General features: G+C 37.6%; 3 protein-coding genes across 6 annotated transcripts in view; 1 reads left to right on the top strand and 2 right to left on the bottom strand.

Annotated features, from left to right (window-relative positions):
* Nucleotides 1–4,444, bottom strand: LOC107558542 (negative regulator of reactive oxygen species-like). 3 transcript variants are annotated; one of them, XM_016242194.1, is made up of 4 exons: nt 4,355–4,444; nt 3,882–4,095; nt 2,631–2,751; nt 1–2,129 (listed from the first exon to the last, which is right to left on the bottom strand). In XM_016242194.1, exons 3-4 carry the CDS (start codon nt 2,736–2,738, stop codon nt 189–191), a joined length of 2,049 nt encoding a protein of 682 aa, XP_016097680.1. In that variant the 5' UTR covers nt 2,739–2,751; nt 3,882–4,095; nt 4,355–4,444; the 3' UTR covers nt 1–188. The 3 variants fall into 3 exon arrangements, with proteins under 3 accessions (XP_016097680.1, XP_016097681.1, XP_016097682.1); XM_016242195.1 differs by lacking the exon at nt 4,355–4,444 and having other exon boundaries at nt 3,882–4,132; XM_016242196.1 differs by lacking the exons at nt 2,631–2,751; nt 3,882–4,095; nt 4,355–4,444 and having other exon boundaries at nt 1–1,816; nt 2,002–2,079.
* Nucleotides 4,445–6,491: 2,047 nt separating this feature from the next.
* LOC107558535 (F-box/SPRY domain-containing protein 1) lies at nt 6,492–12,589 on the bottom strand (the record flags this gene model as incomplete). The annotated part of the gene is made up of 3 exons (XM_016242187.1): nt 6,492–7,381; nt 11,274–11,630; nt 12,584–12,589. Coding segments are annotated over 3 exons (549 nt in total), but the record flags the coding sequence as incomplete, so codon positions are not given.
* Nucleotides 12,590–13,046: 457 nt separating this feature from the next.
* LOC107558540 (rho GTPase-activating protein 29-like) overlaps nt 13,047–25,940 on the top strand; it is a 37,229-nt gene continuing 24,335 nt past the window's right edge. For both annotated transcript variants that reach the window (XM_016242192.1, XM_016242191.1), the window contains exons 1-2: nt 13,047–13,148; nt 14,797–15,169. In XM_016242192.1, the coding sequence (XP_016097678.1) occupies nt 14,887–15,169 (283 nt within the window). In that variant the 5' untranslated portion in view covers nt 13,047–13,148; nt 14,797–14,886. The remainder of the gene's footprint in view (nt 13,149–14,796; nt 15,170–25,940) is intronic.

The following is a 25,940-nucleotide window of genomic DNA, read 5'->3' as shown; positions in this document are numbered from 1 at the left end:
ATTTTAATGAAGATAAAATGAAATACATTCATGTTTACAGACCAATGTGGCCTAAATCTTTCACATTAATATCATATTTCTCTTCCGTTATGTCCAGTTGTCTGAAAGTAGCAACCTTTAAGAGCATATTTACCATGTTAGCCCCTTATATTACAGAGACATTCATTAGTTTTACAATAGCATGCTTCTCAATAAGGATCTGGCCTCCAGCATCTCTTTTTAATAGCGCGAGGCAACATTCTTGGCTTAAAGGTGAGCATGTAAATGACGGATATACCCATGACAGAAACACTGACTGTTGCAAAGAGAAGAATGTACCAAACAACAGACTCCTCATTGCTGGAACCACCACAGTGGATGGCGTCAAATAGCACGACATTGTGACGCCTGTGGTTTAAGTCCAAACATGTAATTTCTGAGAGATCTTCAATACTGATGCCTTTATTCTCCACGAAGGTCTTGTACCAGTCTAAATGGCAACAGTTGAAGGCATTTCCATTCATATAAACAGTCTGCAGTCTTTGAGCTAACATGCCAGCATGTTGGGACGGGATGGTTGTCAACATGTTATCCCTCAAGTCCAGAAGCTTTAGGTTTAATGCCATTAGAGATTCGGGAAGTTCTGCTAGTGAGTTTCTACAGATGTTTAAAGACTTCAAATGGCTATACGGAGAGAAGTCAAAAGCTTGAAGACCGGTATTACCAAGTCCCAAATGCTCCAAACTGTTTGCGAGACCTTCCAGAGATTCCTGTTTGAGGTTTAGGTCTGGATTGTTTGAAAGTTCGAGATGGGTTAGTGGCGTGCTCTTGAACGCTAAAGACGGGATGTTCTGAATGCTACAGCCGGCAAGATAGAGTTGTTTTAGGGAAACGATGTTGGACCAGACAACACATCCTGAGGAACTTGGCAAGTAACACATGTCCACAGTGTTGTGACTGAGATCTAGTGTGCGCAGATTCGGTAGACTAGCAAAAATCCTAGTTGGAAGGTTCTGAAGATCATTTGTACTCAGATTGAGATGTGTGAGATTGTTCAGCTCGCTAATGGAGCATTGGCTTGCTTTCAGCTCGGTTAACCTGTTTCGGCTAACGTCCAGTTCATAAAGGGTGACTGGTAGATCTTCAGGCGTCAAACTGAAGGACTGTAAACAGTTACTTCTCAGCTTCAGCCAGTAAAGAGACGGCATCTGCTGAATGAATCCCTGAGGGAAGTAGTTCACCTTGTTTTCACTCAGGTCCAGGAGCTCTACTGAGGAAAGATCACCGTGAAGGTTCTCATTCCAGAGCTCTACTGTGACGCTGCTTACATTTTGCCCCAAGTTGTAGTACTCAACACTAGTGGTCCAGTTTGAAGATGTGTAATTTGATACGTGTTGATAAAAACTGACTCGATTATTGGACAACAGCAAAGTTCTTATTCGGTTTTTTGTTGGAAGGAATGGAAAGAAGAGCAAATGGTTGTCGGACAGATCCAACATCTCCAGCTGAAAGGTCTCAGTCAAATTTTGATTGGTTATGAACCATTCAATGGAATTGTGGCTGGCGTTTAGGGCCAGGAGTTGGGTCATTTCAAAGTTGACCAAACATGGTAAGCAGTTGAAGGCCAGGTTCAACCTCTGGAGTTTTTTCATATGATCAAACGCTCCATCGATCTCAAACAACAAGTTTCTCTCGACGTTCAGCTCCCTAAGCTGATGAAGGTTTCCGAATGTTGACTCATCTAGCCTCAGCATGGCATTCCGGGACATGTATAGAGACTCAAGCGAGGACAGATTCTGTACCAGCAGAGACACCATGTCCTCCGAGAGGCCATTACCTGAAAGATCAAGGGTCTTTAGTTGGGACAGAGAGCTTAAGGACTGGGCCACCTGCTTGTGTCCATAGTAAAGCTCGTTGTTGGCTAAATTGAGGTTTTCTAAAAGAGGCGATACAGAAAACACACTCTCTTCCACCGTCATTAGCCGATTGTTCGCACAGCTGAACGTCCGTAGAAGAGGATACCTGGAGAGACAACCATCTTGAAGATTTAACAGACGGTTCTTGTCTAAGACGATCTCCTCAATTTGACGTGGTAAATGATCTGGTACGGCAGCGAGCTGACAGCTGTTGCACAGAGCCGTGCTTTGGATCTTGAGATGTGGAGAGAGACAAAAAAAAGAGAAGGAAAGACTGATTTAGATTATTCTTACACACAATGGAATTAAAAAAAAAAAATAGTACCATAATGTGATTAATAATTTCCACTAAAGGCCATTTCACTTGCTAAGCCCATGGAGAACAACAAAAATAGACAAACAAGCAAATTTAGCCCATGTGGTTTGCTGATTAAACTTCATAATAGTCTATACTTGGTAAAAATGTTTAGTCAAGTAACCTAAAAATGTCCTTCATGTGGTAACATCTACTGTAAATGAAATGGTTTTATTCAATTCAAAATAACTTAATCTACCTGAATACATCAGGTTACACCACAAGTAATGGCTTGTTAAGGTAACAACTGTAACATCATACTTTAAGATTTAGTATAATGTAATATGCTTAAGCAATATTCTTATTTTCTTTTCAGAGAATTATCATACGCATCAGTGTTCATCTAGATGTATTTTACAGTCTTTCCTTTTCTCACATACCAGCCTGCAGGGGAAGATCTGTGGATGTCCTGAGACTGAAAGCAGGACCACCAGAAGCGGCACCACTGCGTGACAGAGCACGATGAACAGGCGATCGAACACCAGCATCTTAACATGATCACTGTGACGAAGTAATAAAACAATTGTACATTAATATTTATATAAAAGATTATATATATATATATATATATATATATAAAACTTTTTTATTTATGTATACTTTTTATGTAAATGCTCTGTTACAATAACACTTTACAGTGTCCAAGTAAAGGTGTATTTACATTATTTTTGAAGTTCTTAAAACATTATTTTGTGGATCTGCTTGAAATTGCACAATGATTTAGCAATTTAATTACATTTTTGTAACATATGAGTACACAGAAACTGTAATATAAAGTTAATCTCAAATCTTTTAGACACTAAAATTGTTCCTTAAGGCACTTCATTTCCAATTTATATTTCATAACAGAAATTACTTTGACACCTAGAGGTCTACATGTGGCAGGGACAGCGGAAATTTGTGGCTACAGCTAACATGAATCTACTTGAGCCAACTGTGGTACAGGTTATAAATCAGATCGGTTAGGCACACGTTGTCAGTCATTAATCGATATACAGTGGCCCTAAAAACATTTGGACACTTACGTCAAACTTAATAAATGTGTTAATGTCACTGCATTACCAAAATACCAAACCACATGGCATTTATTAAAAATAAAAATTCCCTTTGAACTTAAATTCAAGAATTAGAACTTTAAATAAAAAATAAAAAAATAATAGTAAAAAAATCATTTAAAAATATTTTTTCAAAGATAAGTTTTAAATAATATAAAAACAGTATATACTGTATATACAGCACATAATTAAACTATAAACTATTTTAGACTAAAAAAGTCTAAAAGGTCATCATTTGAGAGATCTAAAAAGTCATTTGCTTGTAAATGCCAGTTGGTTTGATATTTAATTACCTTTTTTTTTTTTTTTTTGACCTTTTAAAGTGTGACCTACAAGTCCAAATACTTTTGGGTCCACTGTATAGTCAAATGCATCAAAACCCTGCAAGCACTTAAAAGTTCGATCACCACAAAAATGTATAATATTGCACCCTTGAGTAAGATAGGACAGGTGACTATCCTTGTAATGAGTGTACTGAAAGTCATATTGAATGAAAGATAATGCTGCTATTAAACATTCACCCTGGCCGTTTTATATTTACACACAATCTCACGTGGGTATAACATGCACACTTACCCCAGTGGCCAGGATCGCGCCCTCCGCTCCTCTGTGAAGTTCACAGAAGACCATTACATCGGTTTGCGGGGAGGTTCTGTTGGCTTGGTCTCTCCGGAGATGCAAAGTGCTTGACATCTGCATCTCTGCAATGTCTTTAGTAATTGCGGAAGCAAGCAAGCAACGGAAACGCAGTCACATGAAGGCAGCCAAGATCATAAATTTCACACGCATGCTGCAGGGTCAGAAATATGCACGTTAAATATGTAAAAATCGACCACATCCCACAACAGCAAAAATATTTCGGTTTCAGTACACTAACAGAGCAGTATGAGTATGAAGGACATTTAATGGTTCTTACATTAAAAAAACTAACAAGGAAAAATATTGACGTGATAACCGTTGCACCTGAGGTGCAAAAGCACCTGTAAAAGTATATGTTGCACAAACATTTCGACCTTATTTCTGTCTTGTTCAGTAGACCACAAACCTACCAAGTGAACACACCCAAAGCACCCACTACTGGTTTCACTCATCAGATACTACTCAAGAGGAAACCACCAAGAGCTCACACCCTTCCTGCTAGAAAGATGCAGGCCCATCACTTCTGCTCGTGAAACTGTCACATTCTTCTCATAAGCTGTGCTATTGTGAAAACCTGTGAAAACGTTCACGCGTGCCACATTGCTTCGTTTACAAGCACGTCTACTGATAGCCAGCAACCTAAAAGTGATCCAGTTTGTGCACGAACAATTATTTTCATGACAGTAATGTATCTCCGCAGCTTATTTTAATTCCCCTGCAGTAGCCTACATTGCATAGCAAAAATAAAGACGTACGGATTATATTACTGCATATTCAGTGAATAATCAGGCTTCTAAGTGCAGTTATTAAAAAAATACCATGTGAAAGTCGGTCAGGCGTGACCTGTTTTACAGACCTAAACAAATGTGCTATAAAGTGCTGAATGCACTAAAACCTTATAGGTTCACATAAATAAGATTTCTCAAGTGCTGAAAATAACGAGCTTGCTCGTAAAAAAACTCGATGCTAGCGTGTTGTATGTGATTCCCACACCATGGGTTCCTACGCGGTTTTTCGTGTGTTTCTATGTGGTTGATAGGGCGTTGAGCCTTTCTTAGTGCAGTTGTGTTTTTAGTATGTTGCTAAGGTGATCCTAGTCGTTTGTAGGGCACTTCTATGTGGTTGTTATGGTGTCAAGTCATTTTTAGTGCAGTAGTGCTGTGCCCTTATGTCAAGTCATTTTAGTGTGTTGCTATGCAGTTACTAGGGTGTTTCTAGGTCAGGAGTGTCTAGACTTGGTCCTAGAGGGCCACTGTTCTGCAGAGTTTCGCCAGTTGCTTCAACAAACCTTCCTGGAAGTTTCTATTATGTCTTGTGTAGCCAGACCTTCAGACTGACGGCAGAAGGTCTGGGAACCTTGGCTGCTTTGAATGGCCAAGGACTGCTCAAGAGGCCATATGACTGAAATGTAAAGCAACCAATCATGTTTCATTTTGTGCCGCTTCATGTTTAGGGGTATGGAAATGTCGCCACAATAACAGGCCGGTGTGTAAAACTCTTGGACGTATTTTAAAGAGTCTATGCCGCAAACTTTACATATTTCATATACTTTTGAAAATCCAGCTTTTAGTTGTTCTTGATAAGCGCTCATTGTCACAGTTGTAAACACAATGGATTTCGTCTTCCATGAGGGGGTTTGGCGGCCGTCGGGCATCTTTGTTTCCAGCTGGAATGTTAAAGAATGCAACACACATGTCTTCCGGAAATCCTGTATACTTCAACCAATCCGATGACGACTTTGAATCTCCTGAAGTGTTTCCAATTTTGAGTACTGCCATATGCATCAGATGTTCAGCCAGCGGTCAGTGGGCGTGATGTCTGAGGCTGAGACTAAGTAAGACCTTGACTAGCTGGTTCAGGTGTGTTTAATAGAGGTTGGAGCAAATCTCTGCAGAACAGTGGCTCTCCAGGAGCAGGATTGGACACCATGGATTTGGGTTTGACTCCATGGCCACTGCATTGTCCACAACGATAGTCAAAGGCCCAATGATGTGTCCAGTTCTTCATGATTTACTGGATAAGGATTAAGGATAAGAATTTTTACAAATATTTTTAACTCACAATTTCCACCTGATGAAACGTTTTCCAACTTAACATCACTAGAAAAAAAAATTATTAATAAAATGTGTAAAAAAGTTTATACTTTTTTTTGCATTTTGCCAGTGGAGTTATAAGATTTATTAATTTACTTTTCCATGTTTATCAATCTCAATTTTATAATTAGGCTACTTAACCTATTCAGATTTTCCAAGACAGTGGGAACTCTGGTTCTTCAATCTTAATTTTTAATTGTTTTAGCTTATTTTAAATTCATTTAAGTCATCTAAATAAAGGAATTGCAGTGCATAGTATGAACACACTTACGGAGCAGATGTGACTGTAAACAATTGTTTTGCCTTGTGGAGGAATTTATGATGACGGATGCCACCTTGTGGTGAAATAAGAACAGCTATGGGCTTTTCTAGATATCAATATGATAGACTATTAAACCACCAGATTAAATTAATCCACATTAAGGTCAACAATAGAACAGGCTGAGATACGTTCACAGTCTGGCACAATTTAGAGTTTATTTGGAGTCTCCATAACCTCAGGTATAGCAAAGATAGACCTCAATAAATAAATACTATACACTTCTACATCACAGTTAAGATGTACAGTAACAAACGGAATAACGACATACTACCTTTGCCTGTCATGAAAAATAATAATTAAAAAAAACAGCGGAAGAGACTGGTATACTGCATGCAGATAACTGCTCTGGAAAAAAAACAACGGTAAGATATCAGTACATAATTTTGGCATGTTTACTTCATGTCATTTACCTACACGTAAATTTGTTTTTGTGTGTGAAAGCTTGAGCCGTCCTCGTACTCATATAGCAGCTTCTCATTCCATGCATTGTGTTATAAAATGTTGGTAATGAATTAGAAAACTTTGCCACTTGTCTCTTCTAGTTTGGCTTCATGTTTTAGCATTTCATAAAATAGAACAGCTGTTCCCTGTGCGATTTCATAAATTAGATTAAAACCAGATTTAAAAAAATGTCCCAGGTCTTCAAAAAGGATTAAAAGCAAATAGATGTTCAACTGAAATCCGCAGATGTGTGTTGGACATCCATCAACAAGCCTGCCACCAACCACCAATTTCCTAATTTTTTAGTCCAGATGTGAAAAGCCAAGAGTCTTATCTATGTCAAGCAGCAGATCCCATGATGCTCTCTGGTTCTAATAGTGGCACCAAGATCCTACTTATCCATCCAGGGGTCTTCCCAGATACACCATAGTCACTTCAGTGTTCCCATAGACGGCTGACACAGCTGGAAACAGGCATGTCTTGGGCAGCCCTCGGAACGCCACTCCAAGGAACTCAAAACCTCGCTCAAAGGCTAGTGTCTTATCATCCATGTCCAGGATTACACGGATTCTCTCCCCGATCTGGAAAACAAATACAAACATATTATAGATACATCTTTTTTTTTTTTAAGGAAAACGTCATCATTTACTCTTCCTCCTGTCGTTCCAAACTTATATGCCAGTATATATGCAAGACTCTTCACACTGTTTTTCCCCAAACAAGATTTTAAAGCACACACAGACAAAAAATGGAATTTCAAACATTAATTAATATTTTGAGTCAATTTTAGAACACATCATTTTCATGTTTCTGTGTGAATTTGTCGTTTTTCGGAATGACTTGAAAAGTCATTTTAAAAATTGTGTGAGATTTAGTGTATGGCCAGTTCGTCTCTGTAACCATATACAAAGTTGGGAAGTGACGCCTAGTGTTTTAAAATCTATTTTGAATTTAAAAGTTATGTAGTGTATTCTAGCCTTTATAGGCTTTTTTCTAAGTCTTCTGCAGCAATACAATACCTTTGTACAAACAACAATTTGAAATTTTAGATTAGAGCTTTGGTAGAGATTCTCATTAACTTTTGTCATTTTTGGAATTTGAAAACTGTGGTCACTATGAATATTGTTGTATGGAATTCACAGAGCTGCACCAAAATTATTTAAAATATATCCTTTATCTAAAAAGATAAGAGCAAAAATAACAGGTTTAGAAAATGAGAGAATGAGAAATTTCAATTTTTTTTAGGTAAATTATTTATTTAATTTTTTACCTTAAAAATACAAGTCTGACATAATTTACTCAACTTCATGTCATTGCACTTTCTTCTTTGAAACATTCACAAGAATGATTGAATGTTTAGAATATTTCAGCTGTTTTTTTTCTTCTCTTCTTAGAACCAAAATAATCCAAAAAGGACATAAAGGTAGCATAAAACTAATTCATATGACTTGGCTGGTATATTGTAAGTTACTTTTTATGATAAACAGAATTGCAAGCCTTTCCTCAGTTTCAAGTAAAATCTAAATATTGATCAATGCACATTAGGGGTGGGAATCACCAGAGGCCCCACACTATGATATTATCCCGATACTTGTGTCACGATATAATATTATTGCGATTTATTTTAAATATATTGCGATATTCTGCGATATATTGCAATTAATTACCTTTTTCCAACTTCAAATTATGTCCCCAAACGAAAACTTTGGCAACATCTGTTTTAACTAAAAAGAAAAATTTCTCAGTTTGTTTATCTCACTTCAATTCTATTGTTGCAGTGCAAAATGGGATTGTCAAGCAGACAAACTGACCAACACTTTCATGAAAACCTGTCATAAATGTTGTATGCACCTGGCAAACTCAATTAGTTGTATTACAGTCTAGTCTAGTCAACCTTAATTAAATGTAAACAGGTATGCGCTGCTGTGCTACTACAGGCATTTTGAACAATGCAACACAACAAAGTTGTGCAGACACTTCAGCAATTGGGGCATTTGAAAGTAAATTACTGTTAAAATTAAAATAATAATGTTACATTTAAATTAAACATAACATGTACTCTTAAAGGGGTCATATGATGTTGCTAAAAAGAACATTATTTTGTGCATTTGGTGTAATGAAATGTGTTTTAAGGTTAAAAAAACACATTATTTTCCACATACTGTACATTATTGTTTCTCCTCTATGCCCCGCCTTTCTAATTTTTACAAAGCTTATCGGTCTGAAAAGCGAGGTGTGCTCTTGATTGGCCAGCTATCCAGTGCATTGTGATTGGCCGAATACCTCAAGCGTGTGACGGAAATGTTACACCCCTTACCATACTGTGATTCCCTGTCCGGCCAGAGCGACGAGACAAAAACATTAAAACCCATTATAAACCAGGCATTTGTTGCATCCAGTGGGGACAGATTATAATGACATATACTGTCTTTTTACGCGTTGCATTGCGCCGCGTCAACATAAAACCATGTCTGCATTTGTTGATCGGAGAAATGACAAACAACAAGCGCTACTCTACACTGCTCAAAACTCGCGTTTGAATCATCAGTGGCAAATTCTTTAATATAAAAAAACTTACTTACAGTCTGTGAGTCAGAACAGCCGGCATTGTAGTCTACTCTACCAGGATCAGGAAACAGTCCTCCATAAAATGTGCTGCACACATCTGGATATTTGGGTTGAACTGTCCTGGAAAAGTGTTGTAAATACAACTTAACCACTGATTTCTAGTTGTGTCCTCTAAAGTAGTTTCGCTTTCAGGCCGGCAGCCTAGCGTGAGCGGAGGCCGGCAGGCTTGCCCAACCACATGTGACGACCCCGGGCTGGACTCCGCTTCGTCCACGGTGAAAGCCGATCCGGCGATCCACAGCGCAAAGTTGATGTATTTCCTCAGCGACCAGCACGATTTAGCTCTAGGCATGATGAAGCGGATATCGTTCTCTTTTGGAAAGCCAAACAAAGTAGTTTCGCTTTCACAACGAAACACAGCACCTTCACGACATGGCGGCAGCAACAATACTACAGCGAGAATAAAAGTTATGCCTTCTTTCTTTGCGTGAACATTTGGGCGGCATTATGCAAATCTTCCGACATCGTGACGTAGATATGTGGGGGCGTGTTAGAACGAGACGTTTTAGGTAGGCGTGGTTGACTCTTAACTTTTATAAAGAATATCTCTTTGGATTTGAGACTTTAGTCTTTGCAACTTTACAGATCTTCTTTATGCACCAAGAGCTTGTAACACTCCAAAGAGAAAGGAAAAATTGAAATCGCATCATATGACCCCTTTAAAGTAAACAATGTGCTACAACAGGTATACTATGCACTGCTGTGCTCTTAGTATTTTACTTTCATTCATTTCATGTAGTTCCAAGCCAGTTTAATCACCGTTCTATATTAATGCGCTGCTTTAATTGATGCACACACACACACCACTCGCACATAAACACAGTGAGAGGAAGAGAGGTCGGAGATTGCAAATCGCACTGCGCACACACACAGAAACTTATTGTCGGTGCTGCCCTGCGACTTTTATTAATAAAAAAACATAGATACTAGATCGCTACATTATCTTCCTCAGCAACGAGGTAGAATTCGAAGTAACTAAACAGCTTCATTGTTTGAGTAGAGAGACGCACAGATGCAGGTAATTCACACACACAACTGTCATCTCTCTCTCGATTGATAATTCACTCAAATAAATGCTATAATTCATTCAAATTTAAATGTGGTCTTACCACACTTTATCATCTCTGTCTCTGATTTGAAGCGGGCAGAAAGCTAGAGCTAACGAGCCGTAACTGACAAAAATAACCATCATTTTTACCCTTCCGGTTAAATATTGCGCTGCTAAAATCATAAACAGCTTTAAGTTGTCAATGGTGGCAAATGACCATGGAATAAGCGGGATAATCAATGGCTTGCCGTGCATTAGAGGATTTTAGAAAAAAAACTCAACATCACCATCTAGTGGACTGTAAAGAAATTGATTTTGTTCTTCTACCAAATAGTATAATAATAGATTGATACTTGGCGTATGGATACAGTATTGCCGCGGAAAATATTGCGATACTATGCTGTATCGATTTTCCCCCCACCCCTAATGCACATATACAAAAGTTGTAACGTTGGTGTCTGATACTGTAAGGATAAATGCACTTAATCTTTTCAGTTATTTAAATGCATGTTTTCTTTTTAGAATTAACAGTATGAACAATTACACTATTTATACTACAAAAATAATGCATAAATAGTGCATTTAATGCACTGAACAGTGCATAAATATGCAAATTGGGATGCACCTAAAGGCTATATCAAACCTAAAGCATTTTCTTTTGTGTTTTACAGAAGAAAGTCAGTCATACCGGTTTGGAATGACTTGAGGGTGAGTAAATGATGACATATAATTTGTCCCTTGGAATAAGTTTGGAATGGCACGATTTTTACATATAGTACATTCTCAAGCTCTGCTACCTGGTATTTTGGTGCGTTGTTGCACTGGGGGAAGTTGCCATTGACCTCTCCGTTGTGAAGCAGGTTATTGTCTACTAGATTCCATCCCCAGCTCTGATCATCGCTGCCTAGAAGCGCCACATAGCCCTGGCACTGCATGGGAGCCCTCTTGGTCGCGATGCCGATCACCGCCACCGTGCCAAGAGGACCTTCCCACCAGATCTCCCAGGCATGCCTGCCCTCCGAGAAGCCGATTTTCCCACGGGCACCATCTGTGCTTTGGGCAATAGGGTTGCGGTGCAGGGTGAACCCGTTTTTCTTGATATATACATTCCTGGAGCAGTCATGGGAGCTCAGAGCGTGCTGGAAAGACTTGAGCTGAGGACAGAAGAAAATGAAAGTTACCCCAAACTTACGTCTAATAAAATTGAATCTAGAATGAGATGGTAATATTATGATTTCACACTCTCTCGATATATATATATTGGGGTTTAACGATACACTCAGCTCACGGTTGAATATGACATGCAATAATGGGTTTAGGATGATAGTACCACAATATTTTAATCAACATTAAAAATGTCAACTTAAATTCAAATAACAGTTTTTTTCCCAATACATTAACAATTTTCAATAACTTTCTTTGATGTACATACAAAACACACACATATGTGACCCTGGAGCACAAAACCAGTCATAAGTAGCACGGGTATATTTGTAGCAATAGCCAACAATACATTGTATGGGTCAAAATTATCGATTTATGCCATATCAGTATCTATTCTAGTGTTACGAACTTAAACATAGGTAAATAAATTATTAAACATATTTAGCAGTACCATGATACATGTTCAAAACACCATGGTGATGCCATGGTAAATGTCCAAGAAAATACTGTAGTACCGTGATACTTTTTGTAAGCGTGATGATAAATCTTTAATTTTTATACGAGCAGTCAATACAGGACTTTAATAATTCAGTAATCTGTACGGAAATTACCAATTTTCTGTAGCTTTGTGTCCACAAACTGCAGGCAAGCAGTATTGGGGTCCAATATTTACAAATGACGTCATACATTGGGAGCCCATTAGCACTGTTCTGACTGTATTCAAAAATACGATTTAATAATGAAACGTGTTGCGTTTATTACTCGAAACCCAAAAGCAAATAATACCATAGTTCAAAATATAGCCTCGAATTAATTTGAAAGAAAAACATTTTAAAATTCACGTTGACACGATGCATGATTGTAAGTCCTGCATGCATTGTCGATTATATTAGTTCAATGAATAACATATAAACATGACCATTTTTTTTTTAAATAATCTTACTTTTGTTTTATACACACACACACACACACACACACACACACACACAGACAGTTTTAAAGCTTAAACTTTGCTTTGTGTCCGCTGTATTCTAATATTTGGTTGCATCTTTGAAGGTAACATGAAAAAAAAACAGCCACTAGATGGATCAAATCCCTTTCCAAATCAGCTTTCGTTTTTGGCATAATTCAATTTCTAATCTTGAGCACAGATTTTAAGTTCCCTAGTGATTCGTGATGACATGAAATGACCTGAATATGAACAGTAAATTCAGAAAAAATCATCTTAAGGCATTATTTAATATATTCTAAAACCTGTTCACCTGTTGTTAGTGGGTGGAGACGGAGGCCACGCCTCTCTTCCACACCGGGGCCAATCGGAAGTTAGATAGCCGCTAGAAGGCGGGGCGAAGCCAAGTGGAATGTGAAGCGCACATAGACAGCATTATTTCGGTTGACTTTACGGGACAGAAACGGTAGAACGAACCGGGGATTTAACGGTATTTCGGATATATTGTGGTTTCCAGTGTACATGCATCTCTGTGCAATGATCGAGATATGCTCCTCAAGTGAGTATGCATGTTTTAATTTCATATTTGAGATATGACTGAATTGCTTAACTGGTGGGATTTTGATTAAATCTACGTTTGTTTGAAGAACTACTTCTGTAGGTGAATTGCTTCACTGCATATTTTAAATAGAAAGTGAGGTTCGCGATGTCGCATTAAAGCAACACTGAAAAAGTTCCACAAACGTACAACTTTTGAGTTAGTTTGTGGTTAGTTTTATAATAATATTTTTATTATAGTTTTATAATAGTTTTATATATAACATTTATTTCAGGTCTATTTAAGAAATGTTGTGTTGTTTGGGAATGAACTTAATATGAGCCATTTGACATGTGTTAGAATGAACTCGTTTGAGGGTTTGTTTTACTCTTTTATCATTATTTCACTTAGACTGTGGTATTTAACTTTCAGTGTTTTTTTATTTATTTTTAGTTAGGGGCACTTAAGGGGTGGATTTGGTACAAATTGTGGTGATGTGGATTTGTCATTCTGTGTGTTTGATGTTTTGGAGAAGATGCTTCGGACTTGTTAAGAGCAAGTTATCTACCAGTCAATTCATGTTTCTCTAAAAAATAAATTAGTTTTTTTTAATTAAAATTCTCAAATTTCTTTTTGGCAATGACATGAACCAACTTAATATTAATGACATTTCTGATCTTTAAACTGTCATTCTACTCCTCTTTTACTTCTCATTTCCATCATGACCAACCAGAAACCTTTTTAGGAGAAATTCAATTGTTCTCTAAAACAATTGGTGTGAGGGTAATAACAGCAGGATTAAACTGTTCAACACCAGTTATGCAAAATTGCAAGGCAGAATTTCCATGTTTTTCCATAATTTTTCATTGGGTAAATGCCACAGTTACTATGTTTCTGTGAAGTTCTAACTTTATTTTCATTATATAATTAGGAATGTTTTTGATATTGGACTTTCTTAATATAGAATGACTTGTTATTGCTCGGCTGATCTTGTGGTTTGGTGGAAAAATAGATGTTTGGAATTCTAACTTGTTCTACAAACCTTGTTTAATCTCTCTTTTCTGATGAATAACAACAAGGAACAGCTTTATTTACAATCCACAGTGTGAGTTCTTTAAAAAATGACAAAAATCCTTAAGATAAAGTGAGATACTTCATCTTTAATCTGAGGTTAGTAGCTTGGCTTTCCTGAAAACGTTTTATCTTGAGCAAAGTAAAGACACTAGGATTGTGTTTACCTGCATTTTTAAATGATAAAAAGAGCACTTGATATGAAGAATGCAAGTCTTATATGTGAAACAATACAGTCTGATGGAGACATGATAGGGTTAGAGGTTTAAAGGGAAATGTAGACTTTTCCCAAGCTTTTTCTAAGCCTCAGGTCACAGTCAAATTATGCCTTTGAATTCCTGGTTTGCTTGTAACTAATATCGCCATCTCAAAGTATATCCATATCCCTTTAAGTCTGTTTGAAGGTTTCTTTATTTGAGATGTAAATCACTGTTGAGGCTCAGTGAAGGCTAAACCAATTTGGTGTGTAAGACATCCCTATTAGAGCGCAGCTTAAATTTCCCCCTGTGTATATGTGCGGTAAAGTCCAACAAATAGAAGTGTTCTTGTATTTAAACATTCAAGGTTTAACCATACGTTGACTGCATTGTGCACACAGGACCAACTGTCAGAGGTGAGGACACTCTTGGAATCTGAGAGTCTCCAGGGAACGTTGCGCTGGGATCCATTCAAACTGGCTGCAGCTGGGATGTTTGCTGCCGGGGTGCTGCAGCAAAGCAGCGGAGGACTGAACAAGCGATCGCTGGGAATGGCACGGCTTCCCAACTCCCACTTTTTCCCCCTCTCTTCGGTCTCAGGGTCGTGGGGTTTGGGCCGATCGGCGAAGAGCGGCTCTCTGAGCTCCATCAGCTCGGGGTCGGACAGCATGGACATGGCAGGTGCCGATCCCGACTACATCATGCAGCTGGTCAACGAAGTGCGGAGGTTTGCAGACGTGCTGCTCCACCTCAAGGAAGCTTTTAACACCAAAGGTAAGAGTGAGACCACACAGGGTTGGTGAAAAGAGCTTGTTGTTGCTGTCAAGAGTTTCAACCTGTTGTGGGTCAACGTTAGCCTTGGTCTCACGGTCACTAACCTCTCGTTATCTTTTTTGGATAATGGCAAGGGAAAGTTTATTTGCCATCGACACTGTGAATTCATTCAACAATGCCAGCAATCTTAAACAAAGATAAAGTCGGAAATGTCTTTCTCTTTATTTAGAAAGGTTAGTCGTTTATGATTTGCAATTTGTTTTGAAACAAAGGATTGATTTTTAATTAAGTTATATAATCCAAATATATATATATAGGCCTATTTTAATTCCTAAGTGTTTATATAATATATATAAAAAAATAAAATTATGTATATCTATGCACATATGTATTTATGTGTGTATATATATATATATATATATAGTATCTCACAGAAGTGAGTACACCCCTCACATTTTTGTAAATATTTTATTATATTTTCATGTGTACTGAAGCAGAGCATGATTCCCTCCCTTCGGAGACTGGGCCGCAGGGCAGTATTCCAACATGATAACGACCCCAAACACACCTGAGGATAAAGGTGATGGATTGGCCAAACATGGGCATCCTCAAACGGAAGGTGGAGGAGCGCAAGGTCTTTAACATCGACCAGCTCCGTGAAGTCATCATGGAGGAGTGGAAGAAGACTCCAGTGGCAACCTGTGAAGCTCTGGTGAACTCCATGCCCAAGAGTGTTAAGGCAGTGCTGGGAAATAATGGTGGCCACACAAAATATTGACAATTTGGGCCCAGTTTGGACATTTTCATTTAGGGGTGTACTCACTTTTGTGGCCAGTGGTTTAGTTAGACATTAATGGCTGTGTGTTGAATTATTTTGAGGGGACAGCAAATTTACACTGTTATACAAGCTGTAACTTTACAACTTTACATTGTAGCAAAGTTTCATTTCTTCAGAACAGAAAAAATATATTTTATTTCCTGTTTGTATATATATATATATATATATATATATATATATATATGTATATAAATACATTTTTCTGTGTGTCTGTATTTAATGGTGTCCCCAAATTAAAAAAATTGTGTCTGTAGACAAACAGATAAGCCCCACCCCCCAAACTCATGCAATTGGTTGAGCCAGTGTTTTATGACCACAAAAATAAAATTTAATTTAAAAATATTTATAATATATATACTGTAAACGTTGTGGGGGAATTGATAATGGCTTATTAAAGTATTAAAATGGCTACTTGGCTGTGAAATCAATTTGAAAATCATAACATCCTTGATTTTGGGAGTATTTGATCTCATTTGATTTCATTATTAATTGGGTTTTCCTCTGTACTCTGTAATCTTAAGTGAAGTGTTTTAAAACAGCAAGAAATGCTTTTATAATAGAGGAATGAATGAAGATTAACGGGATGATTGCTCTTGCGTGTGCGATTACTGCATTCCCAAGGCAATGCCGTTCGGGTCCGTTTGGATCGGATCCAGTGCGCTAATCCTTGCCTTTGCTTGAGAGTTCCTTAATGAGGGGTGGCTTGTGTGTATGTGGTGGGGGGTGTTTCCAGCCTCCCATTGTGTCTGTGCCATGTTGTCCAGGGTCTGTAGGAATCTCTCCTTTTGTTCGGCGGGGTGATGGAGGGTCCTTGACCCCAGCTGGGTTTGAGAGTTACTCTGAGAGCTGCCAGTGTGTGACCGGTGCTTTTGGCCTCCAAGTCTCTCCTTCCCGCAGCTTTGGACCTTGAACGGTAGGAACACCAGATCTGAGCGGGGGTGTTACTCTCCCAATCATTGAAGACTTACAAACTATGTGTCAGTCTTACATTGTTGTCATAGTTCTGAAAGTGTGGCACTTTACAAATCCATCCGTGGAATCTTTCCGTAGAGTGACCTTATTAAAAATCAGAAAAAGACCACTGCCAAAACAGTTGCACTTTTAGGGAGGAAAGGTTAATGGTTAAACACGTGTGTAACATTTCTGAAAATATCCCTTTGTGTGTCTGCCTTGGTGGTACATATCGGTAGGAATCATGTAAATGAGCTTAGTAACACACTAACATATGAGTCGTGGCGCAGCGCTTTTGCTGTAATTGGCTGACATTCAGCTAAATGCAGGACAGGAGACTAGTTACTTTACAGTCCATTATAATGATTAGAAATGTTTGAAGTCAAGGAAAAAAATGGGTTGTCTTTGTAATAATCAAAATGTGCTGCTGTTGTCACTGAGGCCATACAGACTATTGGATAACCAACAGCCAAATAGCATTTTAGCATGGCATAGAGCATGACACTAGCATCTGTATCCATTGGAAGCCTTGATAGATGGAATGCATGAATTGATAAAATGTGTAGCGAATCAGCTCATGGGGAAATATGAATAATTAACCATAACTAGTTATAATTAACTATTCATATTTTAGATCCACTGTAGATATTTAGCTGACCACTCAGGGTCAACCGTCTTGTCAATTCTAAGAACGTTAATTTCCTGGTTAAAGGAAATAACTTTCTTACTGTACAATTCTATAAGTTTGTAACGTAAATCTGCATGATTATTGACTCCGGTTATGAGTAAACAATGAACACGTCAAGTGTGATACAAGTAAGGTTTTATTAACTACATAAACACTTAAACTAGTCTAACATACTACATAAACACATTAAGCCGGTCTAACATACACATACACACACACACACACATACAGTTGGTATAGGAAAGGGTTAAAGTTTAGCACTTTAGAGACCCTCCATTCACGCTTGCTCATTTCGGACGGGAACCACAGTGAGCTTTTTGCCTTTTAAATAATCATTTGGAAAGCGCTGTGTGAATACACAATTTCAAGTTTCATTTCTCTGAGACACTTGTTTAGAAGGCATCACTTATATTGCAATTATACACAACTGCTGTTCACACAGCCTGACACAAACTGACACAACCACCCTCACACAGAACAGAATCTGCTGCTATTGGCTGACGGGGGAAACCTGTTATTACGATGCGCAAAATAGAGTATATGTTTATCAATCCACAAACTTCTTTAGTTGCCGTAAAGTCTATGTGAACTCAAGGCTTCTCAGAGCGGAGATTTGTTTATTAGCAGCTCCCAAGGGACAGTAAATTGTTTCTGTTGTCCCCAAATGTAGGATGGGTAAATAATCAAATGGTCATTTATATAATTTCCCTCATATTTCAAATGCTTTGGGTTGCTTTATAGCTCACAGATGTTTCGAAGTCTTTAAACTGTCCCGGTTTTCCCCAAACATAAACAGTTATCTCAACTTTAGGAGAATCAATTAATCACATACTCAGTGTTGTGTGGTTCCTGTTTGATTGTGCTGGTGTAACCTTGAGAGGACCAGCCTGGTGTATTTTTAACTGTTAAATCAATATTGACCCTCTCCAGGTCGGCCATTACCGCAGTCTGGGCTCATCATTTTGATAGGGGTGTGAAACGCAGTCCTCTCCTCTCCCATCCCCCCACATACTCTGCATTCCACCAGAACAAACCCTCACTTGTTGCTTTAGTGTCTTAGATCAACAGTTGCTGAATGTCGGACACTTGGACAAAAAGAACCGGCATGACACATTGACAGTGCTACTGTCCTTTCCTAATACAGTGACTTTACAGTCCATTATAATGATTAGAAATGTTTGAAGTCAAGGAAAAAAATGGTTTGTCTTTGTAATAATCAAAATGTGCTGCTGTTGTCACTGAGGCCATACAGACTATTGGATAACCAACAGCCAAATAGCATTTTAGCATGGCATAGAGCATGACACTAGCATCTGTATCCATTGGAAGCCTTGTTAGATGGAATGCATGAATTGATCAAATGTATACTTGAAATGCAATGCAAGTCACTTTGGATAACAGATAACAGATAAATGCATATTTATTAATATTTTGAATTTGCTTTTATTTTTAAATTTTTAGTTTTATTTTAGGGCTGTCAAATCGATTAATCGCAATTAATCATATCCAAAATAAAAGCTTGTGTTTACATATTCAATATGTGTGTACTGTGTATATATACTATATACGTATATGTATGTATGCATGTATGTGTATATTTTATTGTATGTACTTTTATTTTGGATGTGATTAATTGATTTGACAGCACTATTTTATTTTAATCATCATAGGAATTGTATGTTCTCTTGTAATTTTTACTTTCTATCTATCTATCTATCTGTCTGTCTGTCTGTCTGTATAATATATATCTATTGATATGTTTTATAATCTAGCTTTTTTAAAATTTAATACACATACAACAGTTTAAAACATCAGTCCAACACTTTTGTTCAATTTCTCCTAGACTTCAGTGCTTATCTATAATGGAGCCCGTTCATAATGTGGGCATGGAGTAGAGATTACAGACTGTAAGGAGAGTTGAATGTAGGGCAAGGTGACATATTCATTCCTACCCTGAGCAAAACAGAGAATAATAGATAAGCGTTTTCAGGGCTGGTTGTACCAGTGTACATGTGTGGGCTGCGGATAGCTATTTACTGCCTAGTCTGTGCTGATTTGTGGAGTTTTAACAGTTAGCCACACTGGAACAAGATTTGTAGGCTGATTTTTCTTTTTCTTTCTCGTTCTGGTCCTGAATTGAGTTTTGTTGCCCACTCGTCACGCTCTTTATTTTTCAAGCTGCAGATTTACAGTGAATTTTTTTTTATCTTAGTGTGGATTAGTTATAGGACAGGATTCCTGATGAAATTGTTAAATGAATTGGCCCTCATGATGTAACAGGCATTAATTTATACCATCTTAGTAACTATCTGTAGAATTATTTTATTTTATTTTATTTAAGAGATTGCATTAGATCACAGCAAAGATTTTGCCATTTAAGAGCATGATTTTTGACCCATTTTTCTGCCTCTCATTCCACCTAAATTTCATACTTGATGGCCCTAACTAATTGGCCCTCATGATGTATCAGGCATTAATTTGTATCATCTTCATAACTGTATCTGTACAATTATGGAATGATATCTGCTCCTGCCTGAGCTTGTTTATTTTATTTTATTTTATTTTGTATTTTATTTAATTTAATTTAATTTAATTTTTTAATTTAATTAATTTAATTTATTTATTTATTTTTTGAAATTTTATTTTATTTTATTTTATTTTATTTTTCATTTCATTGCATTGCATTGCAGCAAATATTTTGCCAAGGGCACAATTTTTGACCCATTTTTCCACCTCTATTGACTTCCTCATCTTAACTGTGTAAATTTCTCTTCAACTAAATCTCAATCTCAAAATGAATAATTCCTTATTCAAAAAGTCTACACAATTTAATGAATGAAAACACACTAAAAACGAAAACCAATAGTCTTCAGACTAAATGCATTTTTGTAGTTTATGGGTTTATGCATTTGTATTTCTTAAAACAGAAGCTCCAGAGAGAAGTAACCGCTGATCCTGTGAGGTGTTCAGATTAATTCAAAGTCTTAAACATAAGGAAGTCAAGTTTGGAGAGAACTGTAACCTAGTCAAACATAGGGCACAAAATAATGTTAAACAATTGTTGAGAAACTGAAATGATAAAGTGGGTCAGTGGTAACAAGACACCACACCTGAGGGTCCCAGTAGCTTTGTCTTTTATCTCCAAACCAACCTAGCAAATATGGTCTACAGATTAACTTTAATACTATGCAACCCCCAATCAAGCCCACCGCTCTGGATTAGCTACTTCAATCCAAAATGGCAAATTTATCCTGTAGATTAGATTAAAGTGGCCCTGGATTAAAATAGTCTGTGGAAAGCGGTAGATTTAATGTGCCCCTCAACTCCTTACCCTCAATAACGTCAGGATTGGATTATTCTCCGCTCTCCTACACAAGCGCACACACATAGTGAGGGGTTCTAGCATAGCTTTGCAAGACCATATAGGCCAGTCCACTTGATCTGACTCAAATCCTGTTTTCGAGCAATGGGTTCCTGGTACAAGATGAGTGGTTGAAGATTAATTGGCCCCTGTTTTGCATCTGAGACCTGAGCCATGGAAAGCCCATCAAAGAGACACAGCTTCATGTTGAGAGGGGAAACCCTGTCCAAGGCTTATCCTTGGCAGAGCAACGGTTGTCTGGTTTTTCTCACGGACTTTATGGCATATTGCACCATTGGTGTTGAGACAGAAGGAAATATATATGTGTTTCTCAGAAGAAGAAAATGCATACAAGTTTGGAACGTCATGAGGGGAGTAAATTATGACAGAAATTTCATTTTTGGGTGAACTATCGCTTTAAATGCATTGATGTTTGCGCACAAATGTAGTGCACATTTAGGTAATAGACACATAACAGAAATGACATTTAATATCCTTGACTAGCTTTCTAGCCACATCTGGCGCATTGCATAAAAATGCTGGATGAATACAGCAAGATGCAAATAAAATTTCCAAAATGTGCATATGGAACATGTTGGAAACACATTTATTGAATAAACTGAATAAAATCATTAAATTAAGTAATGTCAATTAGAATTTGTCAGATGATTTACTAGTATGACCTTCCAGAACTGTCGTTCCAGATATAAATCGCCAATTGATAGCAAACACAAGGTTCATAAACACTGTAAACATTTTGTCTGTACCAGTGGTGTAGTCTAGTTTTTTGTAGTGGGTATACTCTGATATTCCCGCCAGCCTCATACTCACCGTCCCACAGCGACACCCCATAAGCATTAAGCCCCAGTGGTTTCCTTAATTTCTATAACTAAACCATTTTCATTTCTATTTGGTGTCAATTTTTCTGATTTTTGAATTGCGTTTTGCATAATTCAGCATAAATTAAATCTGCAATTTAAATCAGTACATAGTTATAGACATTAAGCGTGACTTTTTAACAGTATGTTATAATATATAATGTACATTATGTGCCATTTTTAGAGGATGAAACAAGTAATTTGTTTAGTATCTTGTTTGGAATATGACTTTTCTGGCATATTTCTGCAGATTATGAAAATTAGGACCTCTGTGAAGCTTTTTTTGTATTTTAGTTATTGACTTCAAACTTGACTTTACAACCATATACACATTATGCCATTTTTAGAGAATGAAGCATGTAAACTGTTTAGTATCTTGTTGAATAGGATTTTTTTTCTGGCAGATTTCTATAGATTATGGGAATTAGGACCTCTGTGAAGCTTTTTTTACTCTGCTTGACTTTTGATAGACCCCAGCCTCCTTTATTTTTTTCTTTTCTCTACCTTCTGGATGTCAGGTTTGGCCTGCCTGAGATGAGCTGGTCGTGGTAATCCACGTGGAGAGCGCTGGACTCTCTCTGTGTTCTGGTCAGCGTTGCTCTGTGGGAGATTTTCAGTCATGTTGAATGCAGCATAGCTGGAATTCTGGGGTTTAATTCTCCTCATGAACGTAGGGAACAGGAGGGAGTGGTGGCTGTCTTTTTTCCTGCTCTCTGAGTGATCGACAGCTGTGTGGACGAATGAAAGAAACAAGCGCATTCCTGTCTCCACGTGAGGTGCCTGGTTTATATGCAGCAGGAAACTTTGGAGGATAAATACTTGGAATATTTAATAGGAGTGAAGATATTATGGTTTGCCAAAATGAATGGATTTAGCAAATAATGTTTTCCTGTTTCACAATCAGCTGTCCTTCAGTCCCTCGATAAGTGATTCAGAATCAGTTGTGGAGATTCAAAATCTCAAAGTGGAGTGCGTAAGGCTCCTCAACAATCAAGACATATCTGTGGCCTGATTACTAATGACCCTTGATGAATAATGTGACCTTACCATGACATTGATGCAAGACAATGTTCATTTTTACACAGCTTTTTGTCTTAGTCGTAGTTTTTGTGTTTTGACAAAAACATCCTTTAAATTTAGTCCATATGAAAATCATGTCATATGCATTGATTTTAGTCAGATGTATTGCACTTTTAGTCAATAAAAATAACTTTTTAGCGTGCAAAATTAGAACAAATATTCAAACATTTATGTGTGTGTGTGTGTGTGTGTATATATATATATATATATATACGTATGTATATGTTTTGATATATATATATTATTATGTATTTTATACATAACCTGACTAGCATGTTCAAGTGCTGGTGTATTTGCATAATTCTGTGCCGATGTACTAGCATGTAAGTTTTGTAAGTACATTTATGTTTGTGTATATATCTGATAAATTTGGGTTAATTAACCTGCTAGTAAAGCACTTCAGTTTACCGGTTACCGTTGACTGTTTCTCTTCAGCTCATGCAGCTCAAGTAGGTCAGTTCTTGACATTATATACTATGATTAGATTATTCGGAACAATCACACTATTTATAGATTGTTCTTCTTCATAAAACACTGTTATTGCATTATCAGTGTCTTTTTTCTTCGTATATTTTTGTCAACAGAATCATATCTATTTGATCATGATGCACATTTTTCGACATTATCCTTAACAAAATCACCAGTAATTTTCTTGACGAGATTAAGTCTGATTTATTTGGTAATTAATTTGCAAGATATTTCATTCACAATGGCGAATGGTCTACCTGCAGAGCATTCTCAAAGTCCCGTTTGACTGCCGAGGCATGGCTATGCGAATATGTGTGTGTGCATACAAGGGGCTCCTTTAATGTTGGCCCTTTGTGTGTAGTCATGGGAAAGAGTGGATGAAAGGTGGATCAGCAGGGTACTTTGAGGCAGGGGGAGATGCTAAACGCAAAAGACCCCTTTACCGTGGAGCATGTAATATCCTGATCCCAGGAGCTTCACTGTCACAGGGGAGGACCTGGCCCACCTACCTCAACAGAAAGTGTCCTGGGGTGGGCCGTAAGCGCTGAGGAACGCATTAGGCCGTCCACCCTGGCAGCTCTGGTCAAAAGGGCATGTTAAAGGCTAAGTAGTCAGATTTTTACCAAGTCTTTTGACTTTAAGACATGAAGGAGGCACGTAACCAAAGATGTTGATCACCAAATTACTGACTCCTACACTCTGGTTGTAATGCTGTTGACCCCTGATCAGATGATATAAGCTATTACCATAATGAGTCTTCTTGCTAGTCTTTGTATAGAGTATTTTATAATCTTTTGTGAAGTGGGGTTCACATTAAAGACTATAAGCTCTTTATCATTTGATTGGGCCTCAGCAGGCTCAATTGTGACATGTTTAGTGATTTTACACTGGACCTGAACCAGAAAGCCCTGCCAGCCATGTCTCATATTCTGAAGCTTTATTATTACATTGTTCTCACAATAAGTCATGCATGATTGAGCAGGGTTAGGGTCACAAAAATTTTGCAAATTCATATTCTCTTCGTCTATTTAAAAAAAAAATTCATTTCAGCAGAAACCACTCATCCTTGAGAAGTTGATTAAAATTGTAATGCACATTTTTTACAATTATTGTTATTATCATTAGATTATCAGTATTGGTTAATACATTATTTTTTAATATGGATTTTTTAAATTTTAAAATGTAATTGTGCATGCACATTTAGATTTAGATTTTTACATTTATCATTCAATATTGGTTAATATTCAATATTTGTAATCAGATTATTGATTATTGTTTGATTATTTTTTAATTAAATTAAAATAGATTATATTATATTATATTCATAAATGCCTCATGCCACAGGCCCCAAAGAAGACAGCCGCACTGTTTGCAAATGGCCCCCGGTGACAAAAGGAAGGTTCTCCCAATCAGAAGGGCTTTTTTTGTCCTGCTGAAAGCTCGCTCTTGGTTAAACAAGGTTTCCCGTCATCACCGGAGAGGGGTCTTTTCCCTGCTATATCAATCTGTTGGTGAGTGATCGTGTTTGGCCCTGGTGAGAACAAACTCAGTGCTATTGTAACCATCCCAAACAGGGAAGCACAGGGTTAAAACCATCAACTTCCCATCCTTCCCACTGTTCCGGCGCTCAGTTGTGCTAATTGGTTGTTTTTTAGGACCGGCCCATACGAGCAGGGAGCCATTTAAAGTGTTTGATGGCCCTGGGTCTTGTGGCCTCTATTCTCTCTGTTCAGCCACACCGAGCAGAACTGAACCCCCCCGTCCTTTCGGGATGCGTGACCGTGTGTGCATGTGAATGGGAGCACTGTGTGGGGATGGGGCCGTGCTTTGTGTTTGTGTTATTGTCATTCAAAATGTAATGTCTTTAAAAGAGGGTTTTTAATTTGACCCCCACCAATTAAGAGATTTAGGCTTGGGCTGGCTGGCGGTCACCTTTGACCCACCTGCTTATTATACTCTGCGTCTTCACATCATGGTGTGAAATCCTCTTGTGCTCCTTCTGTTTCTCCGTATATCTCCCTGTCCGCTCTCATTCTCTCTTCACAAGATTGTTTCTCTTGATAGTTGAGTAAAAAAGATCATTGTTGCCAAACTGATGGAGGATTTCTTTTGGTAAATGTTCTCGGTCTGACGCGCAAGCCTAATATAGCAAGGAACTTTCTGGGTCACAAATTTTGCAGACTAGTAGAACTGTTACTTGTGGTGATTAAAATTAAGATTATAATTAGTCGGCTAGTTAGTCCCATACTTAACTCTGAGGTCTTGAGTTTTCACTCCTGAGCAAAACAGGGATGTGCACTGTTTAGAATTGATTTGAAAGTGTCTTTTAAACTTCAGTTCGAGTAATGAATTCAAATTTGAATGTAAGGAAGTGGAATTATAATTCAAATAAATTTATATAGCTGTACTTTTTAACTAGAAAAAGAAAATGTGTCAAGACAAGCTTATGTAGACATGGATGGATGGATAGACAGACGGATGATAGATAGATAGATAGATAGATAGAT

Source organism: Sinocyclocheilus grahami, unplaced genomic scaffold, assembly GCF_001515645.1.
Source record: "Sinocyclocheilus grahami isolate Dianchi unplaced genomic scaffold, SAMN03320097.WGS_v1.1 scaffold648.1, whole genome shotgun sequence".
NCBI lineage: Eukaryota > Metazoa > Chordata > Actinopteri > Cypriniformes > Cyprinidae > Sinocyclocheilus > Sinocyclocheilus grahami.
This window is presented reverse-complemented; position numbering and strand designations above follow the sequence as displayed.